Source organism: Hydractinia symbiolongicarpus, chromosome 5 (assembly GCF_029227915.1).
Source record: "Hydractinia symbiolongicarpus strain clone_291-10 chromosome 5, HSymV2.1, whole genome shotgun sequence".
In the NCBI taxonomy this organism is placed as follows: domain Eukaryota; kingdom Metazoa; phylum Cnidaria; class Hydrozoa; order Anthoathecata; family Hydractiniidae; genus Hydractinia; species Hydractinia symbiolongicarpus.
Genome location: NC_079879.1, coordinates 17,208,522 through 17,230,532, shown reverse-complemented (window position 1 = coordinate 17,230,532; position 22,011 = coordinate 17,208,522). Strand labels below are relative to the sequence as shown.

Here is a 22,011-nt window from a genome sequence, read left to right as displayed (position 1 = left end):
TTCAAGAGTATCCCACAACGCGTGTTATCATTGATGGTACTGAAGTTTTTATACAAACCCCTTCTTCTATGGTATTACAGTCACAAACATGGTCACAGTATAAATATCATAACACTTCGAAAGCTTTGGTGGGGTTATCCCAATGGAAGTATCATGTCTGTATCAAAGTTATGGGCTGGTCGAGTGAGTGACAAAGAACTAACGAAAAAGTCTGGTTACCAGACGTTTAATGGCGGGTTACTTGTGACCAGGCATTTCAACGTCAACGCCCGTCTAGTTAGTTAATAAAAAAATTGAATTTTGATATCCATAAAAGAAGTTAAGTAGTCTACGTGTTCTGTGTAAATCCATAAGCATATATAATATGCTCCTGTAAAGTTTTTCATATATATTTATGCCCTGTTGGTCTAATGGCTATGACACTCATGCAAATGAGAGATCTAGGTTCAAATCCTGGACAAGGCTAGGAATGAACAATGCCTTGTCAAGAAACGGCAGCTATATCTACTTGTTTGTCTTGACTCAAATGTCTTAAATCATCTTTCAAGAATAAGACTCACTAAAAATTTTTGTTTGCAAATTTAGGGGACCTTATGACACTCTCCGTTTATAATACCATAAGTATTTCGATCTTCTTCGGAACATGTAGGGATATTAATAGTGTTCCTATCATTTGTTATGCGACAGAATACAGCATCGAAGGATAAGGTCAGCTTTTGTGCCAGATGTTTTCTCCTTGTAAACAAACAAAATCTTTTTTAGTTCCGCAACACGCAACGATCCTAAGTCTTTCAAACCATTAACTGTTTTAGTATGAGGTAATAGTGCTTGAAACTGATCCATATTGCACTTAAGTGCAGCCAAAAATAACAAAAATGTATAAATTTGTTAAGTAATTTGTGCACTTTCCCGCTACAATTTCAAATGGATCATAATAAACCTCGTTTTCATGTTGCGCTTTTATTTTGAGCCGCCACGGTTAATTGTGAACATGTATGGAAAAGAACTCGAATAAGTTGGTTCGGATATGAATATCTAAACATTGTTAAATACATTCCGTAAGCATGATAATATCCTAAATATTCTCTGAATCCTAATTTTTGACTATCATCTAATGATTGTACCAACTTCGTACAACTTATTTTTATTATAATCGATTTTTTTTGTTTATTCCATCAATAATTTAAAAAGCTGAATCCAGTTAAAGGACAATCTCCCTCTATCGAATTCGCACGATGAGTACTTCATCCGAATGTAATTGGTGATAATTTCAATTGGTTCTGCTATGGATTAAAAAATTAAACGCAAATAGTTAAAATTAAATCATCTTCCAAACTTGTCATTTTACATGGAGATTATCACTGAATCACAGTCCGCATAAAAAACGACGTCGTTGAGATATACGATTCCTTACACAGTGGCACCAATAACGTTTCTGATGTATTTTGTAAGCAAATTTGTTCGCTCTTGGAAAGTCACTCATCAACACTCCAGTTATGTTTACAACCGTGTCAGCAGCGGCAAAATGGTGTAGGTTGTGGAGTGTTCTATCTTGCTTTCATTGTTGACTTGTCTTTAGGTTGGAATCCTGCCGAAAGAGCGTATGATCTAGAGAAGATGAGAAAGCACTTGGTTACCTGCCTGCAAAAAAATTTACTCTCAGAATTCCAACAGATCCCACAGAAAAAGCGAATTAAGCGATGCATGGAGATTGAGTTCTCAAAAGAGTTTTTTTGTGTTTGTCGACAAGCATTTTACGAATCATCAATGTCAGAAGAAAGATATTTCATGGTGGAATGTGCCAACCGTGGTGAGTGGTTCCACAAAGGTTGCCTCCGTATTAACAGAAATTTTTTGGTGTTTAAAATGTAAAGACTGAATGAAGTAGTACACTATATAAGAACATCAGCTACGTCATATATTTTAAACTTGTTATTTAAATGTCGATGGCACATTTTTTTATTTCGGGTGTTTTTATGACTAGCAAAAAATGTGATATTCCTTCGCATCCTCTCATGAGTACAGCAAGTGTAGCATAAATTCAAGTCCTTTTTACATATTCTTCTTATGTATAATATTGAACCGGCAGTACTGTAACAAAACAGGTTGAGAACAATATTTGACCCGTCAATCATCAGAATAGCGATCACTGAAATACACAACACTCCATGCCTTAACAAAATGAAACACTGCAAAATTTCTGTAGAATTAACTATCCCGCGCCTTATTTCTGGGAATTTTCGAGAATAACTTATATTTAACTTTAACACTATATAACACTATATTTGGTGAAATAATATCCAAATTATATCGTTCTGGGATTAAAAAATCAAGAGTCATTCTGTTTTCTTTCAGTTTACTATTCAACGCAGTAAATAACAAACCAAAATTTCCATCTTTTTCGATCTTTTCAAAAATTTCAATCAGGAATAATAAAGAAACACTAAACTAAAACCACAACTTTAAGGTTTCCAGCCTTTTTTAGCGAGCGTCTAAAATACATATGTTACCCCCAGCCAAACAACATTTTTCTTGCTAATTCAAATCGTGAATTTTTATGAAATGAATAAAAAAAAATCGACTTTTGGCATTTTAATTATTTTTTTTACGTAGAATGAAGTTTATAACACTTTGAGAGTCGTTTTTAAAATTGACTTTTACGAGGACCGTTTAGTTCATGTACGAGGGACACGAAATAGCCAGTGGAAAAGTAGGGTCTTTGACTGTTGTGTATTTAATTAGCTTTGTTGCGCTCACTTTGGCGCGGGAGTTTGATATTAGAATTATTTATTCATTGGTGGTTCTGTGATAGTACTATTGGTTCGCTGTTGGTTCTTTGGTCGTTCTACTGGTGGTTACCTGTTTTAGTTATTACGGTTTTTTTATCTCTGGTTTGCAAGTACTATAAAATTTCACCATTACTTAAGGAGAATTATTACCCTACTAGGACATATATCTCAAATCCTTTTAGGTCAATTATTCACAAAGATATAGCCAAAATGCCTATGGACAAAACAAGGACAAAAATCACACCTCTTAAAGAGTCAAAAGGATAAAAATGTTTATAACGCCTTTTGAAGTTGGTTTTAGGCGATAATTTTCAAATTGTAACAATCTTTATTGCGCTAAAAAAATCTTAAAAATCACAAAAATGATAAAAATATCACACTTCTTTTCTCAGAATTTGTTACTTTTTACCTCTTCACTGTCTAATATGCCAAAACATTGGAAAAATTTGAAGAAATGCCTAAGTTGAGTAACAATTCCATGATAAACCAATTAGATTCAGGAATTTCATTCATAAACAAAAATTGATAAAAAAACTCACAATTTCAACTGATGTAAACTACTTATAAGCTCAACTCAAGTGAAGAACAAAAAGGTTAAATTGTCACAAACGTGATAAATTAATCAAAAATTAACGAAAAATGTTAAAAGTTACACTTTTTTCTGGTTTTTAAGACTAAATTATCAATTTTAACTAAAAAACAATTACTGTACATGATATAAGTATTTAAACCATTAAGTTTTTGGTTTATGGATTTATAATAGACTTATTGGTATAAATCTTACCTGTTTTGATATACGTGATAAAGTTATCATTATTTTGTCACAAAGTATGTGAACTTACTGCCCTGAAAATAATTTTTTATTACTAATATGTTACTGATATGATCTGCATTATCATTTTAGAAAATGTGCTAACTGGTTCCAAGAAATGAGGTAAAAAAGTCACAATGTGATATTTTTACCATATTTCTGTGTCTAATAACTTTTCAGCTAACATTCTGGTGACAACCGATTTCAAATGTTAAATGCTATATTTTCTAAAATTTCCAAAATGATTAAACAAAAATTGATAAATTTATCACAAGAAAACAAAAATGGGCATTTTTGTCATGTCCAATAGACTGCCACCCATTTGTGAACATCTCCAATTGCTTTTCTTAAACATTTGTCTTAGTTATTACCTCTCGTACTCTGTCTGTCCAGCGGCGAGAAAAGCCTTGAAATATTGGTCAAAAACGCAGATTGTTTAAGCCTACAGTTAAGTAAATACCTACTTTTTTACGCATGAATATACAAAAATAGAAATCGTTCTTAAGTTGGTATGATTTAGCATCGACCCTCTGCATTAATGTTATTTTTGAATGCCATAGCTGGTTCTTTAGTTTCTTTCCGTTAGCTACGTGTTTGTTTATGACGCAGTGTGACCATCGAGATTTATCAGGTAAGAACATTTTTTGCCAGCTCAAAATTAAAAATGTGTGCAACATTAGGTAGGCTAGCCAGCTAGTTGCAAAAAAATTAGAAGACATAAAAAGGCATAAAAGTAATTATTTGCCAACTTAGCCAGCTGGATAGTGTAGGATTATAATCTTCAACGGGGTTAAAAGTTTTCTAAGGGTTTTTATTAGCTGCGTACAGTTGCGAACAAAAGGCACTTCTTAACCTCTGAAGCATATCGGAAATATAGCTACGTACTTAAATTTTAAAATTCTTTTTCTTAAAAGTTGTAAAAGAATTGTTCACCTATTACTGTTTTAGATTTTTTTAATTTTCTTCAAAGCATTTTGTCGCACTCTTTTAAAATGCCTAAATTCTGAAACTTAAAAAGTATATATATATACTTAATGAAAAATTACTTGTTGTGCTAATATTGGCAGACAGGGTCGGATCCAGGATTTTTATGTAACTAAGCAAAACAATTTTCCGGGAGATTACCACCCAGAATGGGCGTTAAAATACGTCAAATAGGCAGACCTAATAGTAACAAAATTTATCACCTTGTTCAGGCTTTTTCCAGCGTTAAAAAGTACAATAAGTAACAATATACATAAAAAAAATATACAGCTAAAATATGTAAAACATGTAAACTATATATAAATCAATCAGCAAAAGCCTTTATCTCTTATTCTGTTCAGCAAACTCATCTATCACTTCATCAGAGATCACAGTGATTGACCTGTTAAACATGACAACTGCTAGGCTGCTTAACCTTTCCTCTGACATCATGTTTCGCATCTGAGTCTTTAAACGCCTTAGTCCAGAGATACTTTTCTCACAAGTGCATGAGGTTACGGGAATTGTAACCAAAATTCTAAAACTTCAAGGATTGATGGAAATGTGTACCTATTTGTGGTTTTAAGTAAAGAGGTGATATCTGTTGGTAGAGCACCTTGATAGTTTTTCCAAAATATCCTCCACATATCCAAGTGGGCATATGTTACTAAGGGCCGGAATATCACTCGCAAACAATCGCAGAAATTCTTTAAACTTAACCTTCTAGTTAAATCAAAATACCTTCACAGAAACACCAGCAACACCTCTCCCGGGCTCAACAATTGTGTTGAATAAATTGTCCATTTGTTTATATCTTAAGCTTTGATAGGTGGTTTTAATAGGATGCTACAAAATTAAAAAATATATAGAGTGACACAAATTTTAAGGTACTGCCTGCATCACATATAGTTTACTCCTGTCAGGAATCGAACCTGAACCTTTTACGAAATTGTATTATAAATATCATACCATTTAATTACAGGAGTTTAGACATTTAGTAAAAAATTATTATACCTCAACAACAATAAAAATTGATAAAACACACATAAATGATGACTAAATGAAGGATTTTGAAACACATTTTGCTTACTCAATTATGGCCAGTTCTCTTGACTTGGTCTTTGTATACATATTACAACCATCCGATAAACATCGCACAAAAATATTGTTAAGCGGTTGATCAAAATTCTTAAAAGCCAGGGTTTCATCACGAATCAGCAACACTAAAATAGATCTGTAAAGAGAGTTACCATCTCCACTGACAGTGCATAACAAAAAAATACATCAGATATATAAAAAGGCAGTTATGAAATAAAATATATTAGTAAGATTGGTAAGATTTTTTCTATCCATATTGTTTTAGCTATATAACATATGTCAAGTAGTATTGGCAGAGGGCACCACTACGATGACTTGGCTTGAAAATTGATGGATATGTTTTCCATCCTTAATACAGCTCCGTTTCCACTCATCATACTGGCTCAATATTTTCTCAAAATCCAACCACTAGTGTATCTTGCTAGGTATAAAATAACAAATGAAGCACCACATGAACACTTCAGAATTATTTTGAATGTATTTTTCTTTCGATTTATTTGTGTGGTGGGAGTATAAAAAATAACACAAGACAAAGCAGTAGCCACAAACTCATTTTGTTGAAACAATATAGCACTAGAAGTTTCATACAGAACTGGATCAGTGAAAAAACTTAGTGTACACACATTTTCAACTACTATAGTGAATAATAAATAAGTATCTCATTCACCATATAGCTATAGATATTTTTGCAGAGAGAAACCTTTTAAAATAATCTTCTAAAGCCAAAAAAAAATCTGATATTTTAGCTTAGAGAATAAACTATACATACTACTACACACTGGGTACTTGAAATTTATAAGAAATAGTAAAAAAGACATCCAGAAACCTAAAAGTATCACACTACCTCTACCGTACCGTCCAAAGTAGACTCTTTGCATTTATTTTGTTACGGTTGAGAAAGTCTGTCTACCTTGCCTTTTTTTGCTGATTTGCTTATACGTGATAGCAAAGTAGTTTTTCATCTCCGCATTCTCTCCATGCAAAAAAGCAAATATATCAACTTTGACACGCTTTCTTGCTTATTCTTAAATAAGCGAGAAAGCAAAATTGCTAAAAACACAACTTCCTAACCAGACTTCCTAAAACATACAAGGAAAACTACACACACGAGACGCGTGCAGGTTTTTCTCTACGTCTTTGAAAGTAAGCGCGCGCTTATCTTGCTTATACCTCCATCCGACCCTGGCAGACAGGTCTAAAAATAGTTATTTCACCTTTTACTTATACGAAATGGACCTGAGAAAGTGAATTTACGGCTAAATTCTTGCTTTTTTCATTTTTTAAAATGTTAACTGTTAAATGAGATATTAAAAGTCTTCAAACACAAAATAATTGCATTCAAGGTAGCAATAGCAATTCTCTTGAAAATTTAAGCACACTTAACAAAATCCCTGTGCGAAAAGGGTTAAGCCTGCACTAACTTGCTTTCTTTTGCTCTGTTTTTTGTGGAATTGATTTCATCAAATTTGCACGAAAGGTTTTGCATTGAGAAATTTACAAAATTTTGTAGATTGTTTTTTTAAAGTATTTCGGATTTTTTTTAGAATGCTATATAAATATAAATGTAATTTTTATTTATTGATTGAATTGTATGTAATTTAGCTATGGTTTAAAAATATATACATGTTATTAACAGTACTAATTGTGAATTTAGTTTTAAATTGTTTCGATGTTTAAAGAATTCCCAATATTCTTCGGTTTCAAGGTCTACTTTAAATAGTGTACTGAAATTTTTTTTCATAGCTGTCTGTTTTGATTTTTTTCAATTGTTGTTATCATTGGTTAGCATTAGCAATTTGATTAATTTGACTGTGAGCTGAAAAACACACGGATTAAAAAGGTGGAGAAAATTCGACCCCCTCCTTTACGTTCGAAATTTCTTTTACAAAACCACTGATTTTTTTTCACCCATCTTTTTCGATTATCTTATTCAGGAGGGATGTATCCAAAAAGGTTTTTCGATTTTTGTCTTAATTCTAAGTCGTTTTGTTTAAATTTGCCTTTCTTCGAAATTCAACTTTTTGTAACTCATAACTTACACGCTTTTTAATATAAGAATATACTCTATAAGAATATCGAGGCTGAGAACTCAACCTTTTGTTTTAGGTTAATTGTCTTGGTAACTCAGTAAAAACACACTCATTAATAGAGAATATTGTATTACGACAAAAATTTTTGCATGCAACATCATTTGCATGAAACGTAATTTATAAATATGGGGGAATGGATCGGGATGCCGGGTAATAAAATAATCGAAGTAGGCAGGACAGATAACGCATGCTGTCAATAATCATAACAAGGTAATCACACCAAAATGCTTGCCCAAGGCAAAGAGGGTAATTACACCAGAGTATACACGTTATGGTTACCCTTCACAATATTATGTCCTCATGGATCATATATTGTGAATGTTTTCCAAGGCATGACCAAAATCTCTTCATGCATGAATACATTCTCATTTCCTCCATTCACGAGGTACATTATACATTACTAATACATTCACTAATCTTTTATTACTAATTATTAACTTGATTAATTATTTACTTTATTAATGTTTACTTTTTTTAATTTATTGTCGTGCATAAAGGATATTTATTCTCTTTCCTCTTCAATCATGAAGGTACACTTTCACTTCACTATAAACAGATAATCACACCATGGTGCCTTTCTGCACCCAATAAACATGTGCTATCAAATAATCATGAGCTAAAGGTAGCATGCACAATCTGGTCCAGCATTGGACCAGCATGTGTTACCACATAATAATATCAGGAATCATAAAAGTGTGTGCCTCACCGTAATGATAATAAGTGGTAATAATATCAAATGATAATAAGATACACAAGCCTCACACACGCATCTGTCCAAATTTTTGTGGATGACATAGGAAGCCCGACATCCTCATAGATAGATAGATAGATGTGCATATTTTACATGGCTAGCATCACAAATATCGAGAAAGCGCGAGTGGAAATTGGACAAACCGTTGCTGCGTTTGAAGACGACTCGTTTATTCGAGGCCTTCTGAACTTTCGAAGGTATGGTTTTGTGCAGCAAAGGATTGTCCCCACCAGAGGCATTGCTAATGTCGGCATCGTTCGAGGATATTTCAGTGATCACGTGTTGATGAGGAAGGCCACCATCTTTAATTCGCATATCACTGGTAAAATGAGCCATCAAAATCTCCACAATATTCAAGAGAGATTTCCCTCTAGTGTGAATGTTTAAAGAGTTTGCTAGTAGGAGAGCGCTTCCTATCCATAGAGGCCCACTGCTCAGCTGTGCGCATACGAGGCTCTGTTTCGAATACAGGCGTGTCAAAAACTCCTTACCAGACTGTGGTGTGGATGAGCAGCATGGTTGTTGACTGGGCGTGTCGGTTGCTGGTGCCTTTTTGAAGAGGTTGTTTATTTTTAGGTGCCATGGTGTTGCTGTTAAGATACCTGAGGAGCTTTAGTCTCCAACAACCTCAGTTCTTTATGGCTAAAATTAGACTGGCTCATATGTCTCTATTTATTGACTTGTTTCAATAAGCGAGGCAAATGGGGCAACTGAGACAATACTTTAAGCAGATACAATCCAACATGGCTACCTGTTTACTTGGCAAAAGTGCCTTATTCTTAGACCTTATTTGAGGTACCTTACAAGGCCAGAGCCAGAGTGGTACCTATCATTCTACAGGCCAGCTAGAAGGTTTACTGAAGACACCACAATTAACATGAGCTAAATATTCTATTTAGCTCCATCATGAAAGTTTGTGTGATGCACAAATTTTGATTAGAAGTTTAATTTTTTATACTGTAGGTTTATTTTCTTGTCATCTCACTTTGTTTAATTACTTTTACACATTTTTTAACCTTTACAATAGTAGTAATTATAACACCTGTTCTGTCCATATTGTTTTTTCTTGTGTAGGAAGTTTTTAAATGTTAATAGTTTTTAAGAGAGAGTGTAGCTACACAGTTGTTAGTGAGCGAAAATGAATCAAAATTGTAAAAAGAAAAAGCAAATGACTCTTGGAGCGTGGAAAGAATTAAAAGATCTGTTATTTACAATAACAACAAGGTTGAAGTAAAGATGCTGAAGTCAGTGGAAATTGATGAAAATAAATTAAAATGCACTCTTTGCTCTAAAGGCTGAAATACACGGTCAGTTTAAAATGATCATTTTAAAATGATCATTTTAAACTGACCGTGTATTTCACAAAAAATGACGAAAAACACCAGTCATTTTAAATGATCATTTTAAAATGATCATTTAAACATTTTTGAAGTTTATCATTTTAAAATGATGAACTTCTGCATAGAAATTCCTAGTCGGAATTGTTTTACTATGACGCCATTGAGTTTTTTGAGTATATTTCAGTTATTCTGTATAAACAGAAGGAGTATAGAACAGGGGCGGATACAGGATTTTTTTCTCCTTAAGCGGATTTGCGAAGCGAAGCGAAGCCCACGTGATAAAACAGCTTGGGGTCTTGGGGGGCGCTGTAAGCCCCCCAAGTGGGGTCTGGGGCGAAGCCCCAGAAGCTTTAGCTTATTTATCTATTTCAGCACTCAAAAATGCAGCAGACAGGACCTTCACATGTCCATTTCTTATATGTTATTGGAAAAAAAAAACAACCATAAAATTCATAAATAAAAGCCAAATAATGTTTTCAGAAAAATTAAGGCTAAAATTAGCCAGCCAGCAAAATTTCTTCTTTCTTCCAGATTCACATCCAGATAAATGAAATCCAAAAATAACATTTTTTAAAGATTAGAGGATTAAATTAATAATCCAGTCAAAATCTTCTTTCTTCATTCAAAATCTTCTTTCTTCTTTCTTCCAGCTTGCACATCAGGTAATATAACCAACCATGAACAAAATGAATCTGTCATGAAATGAGTCAAATTGATCAATTGTCAAAACCAACCAATGAATAAATGAATGAACAACAATCAAAACTGAAAATTTTAAACTAAATTTCAGTACACCAGGTCAACATGAAGCATAAAAAAACATACTCCCTTATATACCAACTTACTTACCTACTTCCCTTACCTACTTACTATACCTACTTCCCTTACCTACTTCCCTTACCTACTTACTATACCTACTTCCCTTGCTTACCTACTTTCCTTACCTACTTCCCTTACCTACTTACTATTATCATTGCATTAGGGGAATACTCGCACCCACCAGGCTGACTTAAGACAAGTATTATCATTGCAGCTAGCTGTTTTGTTACCTTAACTTAAAGTATAACCGTCTTTAGACAAGTATTATCATTGCAGCTAGCTGTTTTGTTACCTTATTAACTGAATATTATTTATACTACTATCATGGATGTATACAGAATTTATGAAAATAGCCTAAATCTTATCAATCACATCTAAAAAATTTAACAATCAGATGAAAAGAAAAAGGGCGAGGGGAGGGGGGAGAGAGAGAAAAAGAGCAGAGAGGTAAAAAAGATAACGGGGTGGGGGGTAACATGGTAAGTACTATCTATTAACATTTCTTTATCATTAGTTATATATCTCAAAACATGTCATGTCTTAAAATTTTAGTCTTCTGTTATCAATGGAAAATTTATTTATAACTTCATTTATATCAACGTTTATTTCTTTATGGATGTGGAGAAGAGCTAAGTCATTTAGTCTATCGTTAGACATAGTACTGCGGTTATAATTTTTTAATCGTCGTAGTGCAGAAAAGGACCTTTCACATTCACATGAGGTGACTGGTAATGTGCCTAAAATTCTTAGGGCCACAGTTATATTTTCAAAGCCAGGAAAATGAATTAATTTAGGACGTGGATATTCTGCCGGTACCGGCAGAATAAGTAGGGGTGTTTATTCTGCCGGCAGTAACCAACTACCGGCAGAATAAAGAGAGATAGTCTGCCGGCAGTAACTACCGGCAGAATAAAGGGGGGTATTAATTCTGCCGGCAGTAATCAACTACCGGCAGAATAAAGAGAGATATTAGTCTGCCGGCAGTAATAACGGAAATCACGATAAATACACCAAAAAGGTATTATTTTGCAAAAAGTAAATATAGTACATAATCGTGGCAAAAATACAAAAAAACTCAAAGCAAACAAAACTCCGGTTTTATTCCACGACATGACGGAGACAAAAAAAACGTGTAAAGTGTACCAAACACTACTAAAAACTGTACTATTAAAATTGCAGTATATAAAGATAAAGATCTCCATATACCAAACTTTCTGAATTTTTACAAAATGAAAGTTCTTGAACCAACACAAGTAAGTTAATTAGAACAAAAATAAAAATACATCAGTCGTGTTACCGGTTCATGACTTATACGCATTGACGAGTCGCATAACAATATGTTCTAATCTAGCACAGGTAGTTTTACCAATGTCAAAGCTCTCCTTATAACCGTGATGGACAAAATGTAAAATTTTCTGATATAAACATCCGATGTGTTTTTCTATGAAAATCATTAGTCCACCGGTCAGCGCATAAACTTTCGTCAAAAAGAGGTAAACCTTCAAGTTCTCGTACAACAAATATGTGCCGACAGGGTAACAGCATCGAGGTTGTAAAACTGCATGTGCACGAATTTGTGTTGACATTTAAATGCATTTCACCACGAACTTTGAAAACTGTCCCCTCTTTATGAACATTTCCGACATTTTTCATTTCTTTTAATTGGTTCAGCACAAAATTTAAGGCGTAACTTGTTAACAAATTTGAATATTGGTATTGAGGGGTTGAAATATTAAATGGTATTACTTTGCGCTTGAGTAATGTTGATGCAGCTTTGTGATCTCGTTCGTTCCTTAAGGAGTACAAAACCGTGAAAAAACCGTCAATAAAGTCTTCTAACGGACTGTACAACTTAATGACAGATTTGAGTTTGCCATTTAAGCTCTCAAGTCTATTGTTCGTCGTATTTAGGAAGCTATTGACATTAAGGACATCACCTAAAACCCACTCATTCTTTATATCGTGCCAATTCTCTGTAAAGTAGCTTTGAACCATTTCTGGAGCAGCCTTCATAAATAGATCGTATTGTTCACGATATTCACTTTCCGTTTTGCTGTAACACATTTTCTGAAAAAGTTCTTTTAATACCACTTGTTGGCATTCTCGTAAATTAAATGATTGGTTAGAAATTTCACGCTTAAAACTACGTAGTGTGTGAAATAAACAAATCAATAGTTTACAGGTGGGGAAAATTTCTTTAACCACCTTTCTCAATGTCAGATCTTTGTCGGCCATTACGATGCGAGGAATTAACCCATTATTATTTTCTTTAAAAGTGTTTAAAAGCCAAGTAATTGACTCCTAATTTTCAGATACAAGAAGCCCCACAGCAGCAACCTCGGTTCCACCCATGGAATCTTCAACCACCAACAAATAAACAGGAATTTTTAGTTCTGTCAACTTATATGTAGCATCAATGAAAAATATTTCAGCATATGCTGCCGTTACAATTTTCATGAAATCATCTTGAAAGAAAATCCCAATCAAATTTTTTTCTTCATCAGCATGAATGCTAACAGTGCAACCTACAGTAGATTTACAAATTGTTTACAAAGTGAAAATTTTATTGCAATCATGTTTACAGTATCAATTGGTAAGTCAAGAGTTAAACCTCTGTATTTTTAGAAATTCTCTTTCAAAATAGAAGCATGAAGGCTAAAAAAACCCAAAAGAGAAACAAAGAAGACAATAACTGCCCCATAATACAGAGTTGATAAATAAGTAAAACCAACCGTATTTATTTGTTAAAATATCTACAACTGAGTTTAGGTCGTTACGAGTTTTTTCTCTTTTGTTTTCTGCAGCGATGTTGGAAATATCTCGGAGTGTTACAACTTTCCCACATTCTCTCGAGAGTTCCTGCTGCAATAACTTTTTGTTGACATTCATCGAGAGCAGGTACTTAGCCTTTTCCTTGCTTTGGTCTGTGAGACGCCTTTGTTTTGGCAAGTGGTTGAACAACTTCTATGAAAAATATACCATTTAAATGTATTACATTATAACATTAACATTAAAAATCAAATTTATATTAAAAAGATTACTTTTAATTTTATTATGTATATACAGATAATAAATGAAGGCAGCAGGAATTGAACCCGCAACTGCAAGGCAAGAGCCATGCCATTTTTCCGTTAAACTATACCTTCGAACATAACAATTTTTAAGTTGACTTTGTACATTATTTTTACGTCTTAAGTTATATATGACTGAACACTTTATTATTGTTACTATTATATTATTATTATTATATTATTAGGTTTCAATATTTTATTGTATTTATTATATAGTAGTCATTTATATGTAATTGTCAGTGTACAGCAATGTTTAATCTCTGAAATACGCCACAACAGGGTGGCGAAACGTCATAAAGGTAAATGATGTTTATCATAAAAATTGTACCACTGTGTGTAGCTAGCAGTTACCTGGTTGAGTTCATGATTATGTTTATCAACTATATCTTTTACTTCTAAAGTTTGGCCATCTGCAGATGCCCTAATCTTGATACTAAATGGGGAGTTATTCTTCAGTGTTCTGCAATAAAGAAAAAAGAACAGTAGCTAGCTAGGCTAGGTGAACACAGAGGAACAGAGCTTGCTAAACTAATACTATGCAGAAATTATTTTCAATAAAAAGCTAGAAATAAATAACTTATTGATATCTACTTACTGCGAGGAGCGTTTTCCTGAACTTTCTGAGTGAAATTTACGACCACCATGAACACAAGACAGTTTTAGCTCATAATATTTTAACTCAGGATTTAGTGTTTTCTTTACTCTCCCTTGAGAAGCTTTTATTGTCCGAGAATCTCTAATCCATAAATCTACGAAGTGTGATGCTTTAAAACGTTCTAATTTATTACATAAATCCTTATAGCTCGCAAACTTTTCACCAACAGTAAATGCACCATCAACATCATCCGCCATTACGATTATGTCTGAATGATGTTAAGTACGCGATTTGGCGGGAAATTTACTGCCGGCAGAATAATTTTCTTCCTTAACCAGCCGGTACCGTCCGACTAACGCGTGTTACTATTTCCGCCGGTACCGGCAGAATATACACTCCGATTAATTTAAGTGTAGAGGAAACATTATCTGGTGCATCAAATTTGTACGAAGTCCAATATTCTTCCCACAAGTCCATTTCAGCTTCAATAGCTAAAGAATTAGGCATGTCTTCTTCGTAAAACTGAACAAAATTTCTGAAGTTATCCTTCCAAGATTTTTGGTGATGGTGATGGTAAAGAAGAGAAATCATGTTGGATGGAATTACTGCAAGACCAGCATAATTTGTTCACTTCACTCTACTGCAAATCTACAACAAGAATAACAGCTGGCTCTATTATTGTCATTAAATAGTCTCGATGACCCAAATAGAAACTTTTTGTTTATTGTAGTGAACCCCCTTTTGTTTATTGTTTAAAAGCTTAATAGCGCTTTGTCACCACAATACAATTAATTTATTTTTAAACATTCCTTAGGGATTATCAACAAAAGTAAAAATAGATAGTTACCTCAAAGCGACGAATGCTTTCTCTTTTGCATACCCAGGAATAAAATGTTCAACACTGAAATTTCTGCTTAACAACTTTTTCTCAATCTTTCTCCAATGATCTAATGTTCCAAAATCAGGAAACTCTGTTATTTTATCTTTCAATATCTTATAAAGACTTTTACATTCGCAAATATCATTGCTTTTTACAGCAAGCACAACCCGATCCCGCAAGCTCCCATCAGAAGACATGTTGGATCAGAAAGAACTTCAGAATTGCAGTTGGCCGAAGCTGGCCGAACCCATTAAACAGACTGGCTACCGCGAGGCAATAACAATAGGAAGAGTAAATTATTCCTACGCACCCATCCCCTAATATCAATCTTTCTTTCACCGTAAATTTCGACTAAAGAGAGTCCAAAAGTCCACACTTCGGCGAGATTCTTTTTACGTCACAAATTCTTTTGTTTTAACCAGAGTCCAAAAGTCCACACCTCGGCGAGATTTTTCTCAACGTCATAATTGCGAAGCAATTGAGCTTTGCGAGCGAAGCGAGCGAAGCGAAATTGTGGAGCACGTTTGCTACACGCGAGGTATACCAAGAGAATTATTGAGATTCTCAAAATTTCGATAGAAAAAAAATCATATAAAATCAGCGTAAAGAAATAGGACTGATATTTTTGCATATAAAGCTAGGGTATTTTTTTTTCTAATAAAACAAATAAGTTTGGACCGAGGGGTTAAAGTATAAGTTTAGTAAAAAATGCAATAAGTACGGCTCGTACCCCCCCACCCCCGGATTTTGACCCCCCCCCCGTCTTTTGGTCCAGATTATACGTCCGCCGAACTTGAACACACAAAGAGGAATATGCCGTGAACAAGAAACGGTAGTCGGCATTTTAGACACGTATATTTTACAGACCCAAAATATGCCTTATTTCTTTGTATTATAGCTAATTATGGTATAAATAATTAATTAATTACTTTGCAATTTTGCTTCTTATACTATTATAGTTGTATTTTAATAAAACATAATAGTATTAAAACGGTTTTCTTTTTTTAAAAAAATTTATTGCTAGTCCTGTTTCTAATCGACTTTACTTGTGTATTTTAAGCTTTTTTGTTGCTGCGCTTTTTTTGGAGATTTTAATTGGATTGGAAAGCTCCTGAAGGTACCCATTCCTAAAGAAAAATTGAAGTAATTTGTACAATTAAAACGCGCCGAGCTGTGTTTTATTTTATTGTTTCTAAGAGGATGTAAGAATACAATATTATCAATTTTAATTGGTTTTATCCAAATCAAGGTAAGGCTTAATCACACGAAAGGTAGCTAGCTAGAGCTCAGTTTTGTATAAAAGAATTGAAAGTAATTTGTAGAATACATATGGAGAAGCTGTATTACTACCTAACTGATAGCCAGATATAGGAAAACCTGTAGCTAGGGCGCAGACAAAACAAATAGCTCTGGGCGCTAGAGTGAGCTGCCCAACCGTTTTTTATCATTTTTTATTTATTATATAAGTAACCTGTTTCAGTAATTAAAAAAATATCCACTTTTGCTATCAAACCAACAGCATTGTAATTGTCAATAGGAATTAGTTTTCCGTACACCCTCCCTGAGAACAAGGTTTAAAACGACATTAAAACATTAAAACTGTCATTAAACAGAACTTCAAGGATGCCCAAGCCGCACCACGTCCTCTAAACGGCGTGGGCATCTTCGAAACTGCTTGTAATTTTAGAACAAGGGTGCTGATAAGCTGCATACGCCGTATAACGTGCAGGCGTTTTTGGGCAAGTTTAGCGTTTTGCAAAAAAATTGAAGTATTTACCCGAAAAAACCTGCATAGACCATAAAGTAAACTATGTGGTAGTAAAGTTCTTAAAAGAACTGTTTTTGATGGTTTTTGATAAAATTTACTTGATAAATAACTTTTAATTTTTATTAACTTCTTTCTCTTAAAGCATCTTTTTCCAACTATCGTCCACAAGGTATGTTACAAGGAATTGAATTTTGAAAATGCTCCAGGCAAGTTCGGGAAAGTGCGGGCGGTTTTGGAAGACAATCACTAATTTAATTGGAAAAGTTGCCCGAACTCGCCCTTATATATGTGGCTGTTTGCAGCTTATTGACACCCTCTTATTTTAGAATATTCTCAGGAATAATAGACCAAGAGAAATTACATCACAGTTTTTTGTCCACCGCCCACGTGTGTTTGAGAACAACCCACATAACAAAGTTCATTATTTTTTAAATTATTTGTGTAAAAATTACTATTTCATTCACGATAAACCATTTGTCAGTCATTTTATTCGCCCAACAAAGAATCCTATCCAAGGTGCTTTTCTATTAGTGCTGAATTTAATAATTGACACGGTTCAGCATAGTTTTTAAAAGGGTCTGATTGCAAAATATGATTGCCAAAGTTCAGCACTTGTAATATTTGTGTATTTGTGTACTCAGCTTCTAAAACACACACAAGAGACATTATAATTTCCTCTGGGTGATTACATTAATGTTGGTTGAAAAAAAACATGATGATGAGAAGCATATGTTTTTAAATGGGTCTAGGACAATAAACTTATTTAATTTCCCTTGGCCTTGCATCAATTAAATTCTGAAAAAATAAACACTTCTAAAATGATTTTGTGAGATTTGGAAACTGTTGGTATGGTTGGAACTTTGCGTATAAAATTAGTAAAGTTGCCAAATTGTTTAGTTTTTTTCTTTTATACTTTTCCGAATTAGCCTTAATTATTTATAAGATGAAAAACAGTGCTTTCAATTCCATTGACTTGGCCATCCCTTAAAGGCACTGGAAGCTTCACTATATGAAAATGTTTTCTTTTTCTTTTAGATTGTGTACAATGGGAGTGAGTGATGTAATCTTCTAATGCGTGTGGTGAAAAGAAGGCGAATCCGTTATTGTTTTTCTGCCCAAATTTGAAGCTATTTAATAAATCTTGATAAAGTTAAAAAACTGTTTTGATTTGTTTGTTTTTGTTTTAATTGTTTCCCGTGAGTTTTCGAAATTCGTTCCAGCAGATTCTGTGGCTTCTACTGCCGGTATTTTTACGTGAAAAAAATACTGTTTTGTTGTGAGGTCATTTACGAAATCGTTACGTTAGGACCAACTTCTGCGGGTTGTACAACTCGATGTATCACATATCTTTTCGGAATACTGCTAAAAGTGTAATTTTGTATTGCGCTCTTTACTTTTACCATTCTGTGGGAAAAGGCGGTACAAAATTTTAACACGCGTTATTCGTTTTTGTTAGTTTCGCGTAATCTAATTTTCTCGCACATTTTGAAAAGAATATCCCACGCACATCAAATACTCGCGCAGTCTATTCGCAAAAAAAACTGTTTTTGAGCAACAAATTGTTCCGCAGAGCGTTCATTTTCCTACCTCGTCCCCAGGGTTCTTCTGGATGATATTCAATTTTGATGTATTTCGGAAGATGTTAGCGCCAAAGAAACAAGAAGCGCTAGGGACAAAGTATTGGATAGTTTAATTTTGCTTGCAACTTGCGAAATGCTTCGCAACCTTTTTTTTAATTTCTAGTTCTTTTGTGTTTCTTTTGTTTAAGAGAGTCCAAAAGTCCACACCTCGGCAGCCGCCGAAGTCGACTGTTTTTACGGCAGAAAACAAAGGAATCGAGAGAAACAAAGTCAGCGAAATGCGGCAAAATGTAGTTCGACTACCGTAAGAACCATAGTACTTCGGCAAAGCACATCGAAGGAGAGTCGAGCCTCGGCAAACACTCCTGAGTGGAGATAAGAATATTACCTCGGATCCTGGGCGCAAAGGAATCTTATTAAACGCTTATAATAAAAATTATGCGTTGCTTTAAATCAATTTCTATATTTAGATACACATGATTTTCTCATTGGCAAAATTTCTCCTTAGGCGAGTGCCGAAGTGGCCGAAGTCTAAATCCGCCCCTGATAGAAGATAGTAAACATTTTCAATTTTTTTCGAGTACAAATTTAATATATTACAAGAATAATTTTCAAGATGGGAACTAAAGCGCAGAAAACGGAATTAACTGAGAATTTTATAAGTGCATGGAGAGAAGAAGAAAGTCTGTGGAACGTAACTTTGACAGTTTATAAAAACAAAGATGCAAAGGCTAAAAGTACTAGAATTTTGATGGGAAATTGCACCATGGAAGGTTTGTACTTTTACATTCTTGATACAAAAGCATATCAAAATAACCTTATTTATATCATTATATATTTGTGGATTGAGTACCATAATGAATGTTATTTTGTTATTAAAAACTTAAGAATTATACTGTATTATTTATAGAAACATGTAACTTTTATTAGCAACTTTATGTAACTTTTATTAGTATTTTTAGTAGTAAATTGTTGCAATTTTTATTGACTCTGATTTGCATGTATATATATGGGTATTTATAAAGCTAACAATAATAAAACATACATATTCTATTATTTAGAGGGTGATGTGAAGTTATTATTCAAAAGAACTCCAAAAATCAATACCAAAAAGTGGAGTGGGTAGAGATGAAATTTACGAGTCAAAGTGGCCTCATTTTCAATCTATGGCATTTTTACGGGACACAATCATTCCAAGAAAAACAACATCCTCTCTGGCAAGTGTATTTTTATTTGCTTTTTATAATATACTTATCTAAATGAAATTGTCTTGCCATGGGACTGTTCCAACTGTATTAAAGTAGTCACAGAATTGATCTCGTACAGCTTTAGCGTCAGGTTTATAGTTATTGGTTCCAGTAACTCTTATTGAACGCAAAGCTTCACTTGATTCAGACCTCCACTCTCCATTATTCACTCTTCCATTTTCAATATCCTCAACATCAAGACTTCCAGGAGGGGTGTAACCTGACGGAGTTTTTTCCCGTAAAAAATTATGCAACACACAACTTGCTAAAGTAATCTTCTGGACGTTTTCTGGTGAAAGAAGTATATATAGGCGATAAAAAGATTCTAAAACGATTAGCCAATATACCAAATGCATTCTCTACAATCCGCCTTGCTCTGCTTAATCTATAATTAAAAATTCTTTGTTCTTTGGTCATGCCTCTGAATGGGTAAGGTTTCATAATGTTAAGCTTTAGTGGAAATGCATCATCAGCTACCATAACATACGGGAATTCATTCTAATCATCACTTAACGTTGCTGGTGGTGGCATTCCCAATAGATTACCTTCCAAGGCTTTTGAAAGTAAACTATTTCGGTATACACCTCCGTTGCTTATTCTTCCGTTACAACCAACGTGAACATAAATGAATTTGTAATTGGCATCTACCTTCGGGAAGTTCCAACGCTCTTCATACTCTTTAGCAATTGTTTTCCATTCCTCTTCTGTTGATGGTGTCTAAAATAAAAATATTTTTAGGAAAACGGTGAATACAACTCTAACGAGGAAGACGATTGTGAAGGATTCTTTGCTGACTACAGAGAAGACAAAACCAAAGGGGTAGAACTAGACAATAATGTTCCCCGGTCAACCAAACAGCCGTTGAATAAAAAACGGAAGGTTGATAATAGCAAAGCGAAAGAAAATGTAATACTTAATGAAGCTATGGCCGTATTGTCATCCAAAAAGGACAAAGTCAATCACGTTGATGTTCTTTTTGGACAAAACATTGGGTTGAGTCTTCAAGAAATTCCTGATAAACGGGTAAAGAAATATGCTAAAGTAAAAATACAGGAATTAATCTTCCAAGCACAGTTCGGGCTACTACCTTTGCCATTTCAACTGAGTACAACTACTTCTCCCGTAGTACAAAGACAGTCAACTCCACAGAACTTGCAAGGATCGTATTATTCCAGCATGATGACATCCCCACACTCACCTGTAGTGTTACAGATACCACCCCATAATGAGCAAGATATACACAGTTATACTCAGTCTTTTGCATCACCAAACGCTGGCAGTAATTAAAACTCCAGTCATAACGAAATCAATACATTATATTTTAAATATTTTGTTAAATAAATATTACCTTTATATATCTGTCTTTTAAGTTCATGTAGATAGCATCGCATACTTCTGGGATAATTCGAGATACTTTTATGTATACATAGTTAGCACCTGTTGATAAGAAACGAAGTGTTGCTGCTAACTTAATTTTTGCTGGAATTGGCTCGCGCATGTTTGTAGTTTCTTTTTGTATATCAACACCTACTAAATTTAAAAGTTCATCAAAATTTTCAGGTGCCATTCTTAAAAACTTTTTTATATTCGAACACTTCTTCCACACGCAATTCTCGCAAAAGAGTAATATATACCCCAAGTTCTGTTCTTCTACCGAGCCATGGCTTCACCCAGGTAGATCTATTTCTTCTGCGTTTTTTTCTTTTTGAAAGAATAGCAATTATAACAACTGCTGCAGCACATTCCTCTTCAGAGTCCATAGTGTAAAGAACTTTTATTTACAAATTCTATCATTTTAAAATGACTCGTGTATTCAGGTGTTCCATCATTTTAAAATGACGAAAAACACCAGTCATTTTAAAATGATCATTTTAAACTGACCGTGTATTTCAGCCTTAAAACATTTAAAAATAACCAGGGTTACTCGGTTCATTTGAAATGTCTGCATCCCGATACAGGAAACGATAAACCATTGCCATCTATTTGTTCTAAATTGACGACAGACAAAAAAAACAAAATCCGTTATCACTTCAGTTGTCGGTATGGTAGTAGTCGATGTAGAAGCTACTGTGGATGCATTGTGCTTTCCAAAACCAGTTACAATCATTCTACTGAACAAAATCAACAACAATAGAAACCTGAAAATATACATCCACGTTCAAGGCAGCAGTCATCCAAGAGATCGAACCTGGTGTTGTACAATAACAGT

General features: G+C 34.0%; 2 protein-coding genes across 2 annotated transcripts; one reads left to right on the top strand and one right to left on the bottom strand.

Annotated features, from left to right (window-relative positions):
* Nucleotides 1-12,044: 12,044 nt before the first annotated feature.
* On the bottom strand, nucleotides 12,045-12,896 carry LOC130646010 (uncharacterized). The gene has a single exon (XM_057452141.1). It carries the CDS (start codon nucleotides 12,894-12,896, stop codon nucleotides 12,045-12,047), a length of 852 nt encoding a protein of 283 aa, XP_057308124.1.
* Nucleotides 12,897-19,637: 6,741 nt separating this feature from the next.
* Nucleotides 19,638-21,157, top strand: LOC130645020 (uncharacterized). The gene is made up of 2 exons (XM_057450859.1): nucleotides 19,638-19,772; nucleotides 20,541-21,157. Exons 1-2 carry the CDS (start codon nucleotides 19,722-19,724, stop codon nucleotides 21,087-21,089), a joined length of 600 nt encoding a protein of 199 aa, XP_057306842.1. The 5' UTR covers nucleotides 19,638-19,721; the 3' UTR covers nucleotides 21,090-21,157.
* The last annotated feature ends 854 nt before the right edge of the window (nucleotides 21,158-22,011 follow it).

Coding starts and splice junctions, on each gene's coding strand:
- LOC130646010 (XM_057452141.1), bottom strand. CDS start 12,896: ATGGCCGACAAAGATCTGACATTGAGAAAGGTGGTTAAAGAAATTTTC.
- LOC130645020 (XM_057450859.1), top strand. CDS start 19,722: ATGGCATTTTTACGGGACACAATCATTCCAAGAAAAACAACATCCTCT. Junction 19,773..20,540: donor GAAAAACAACATCCTCTCTG/GCAAGTGTATTT, acceptor AAATATTTTTAG/GAAAACGGTGAATACAACTC.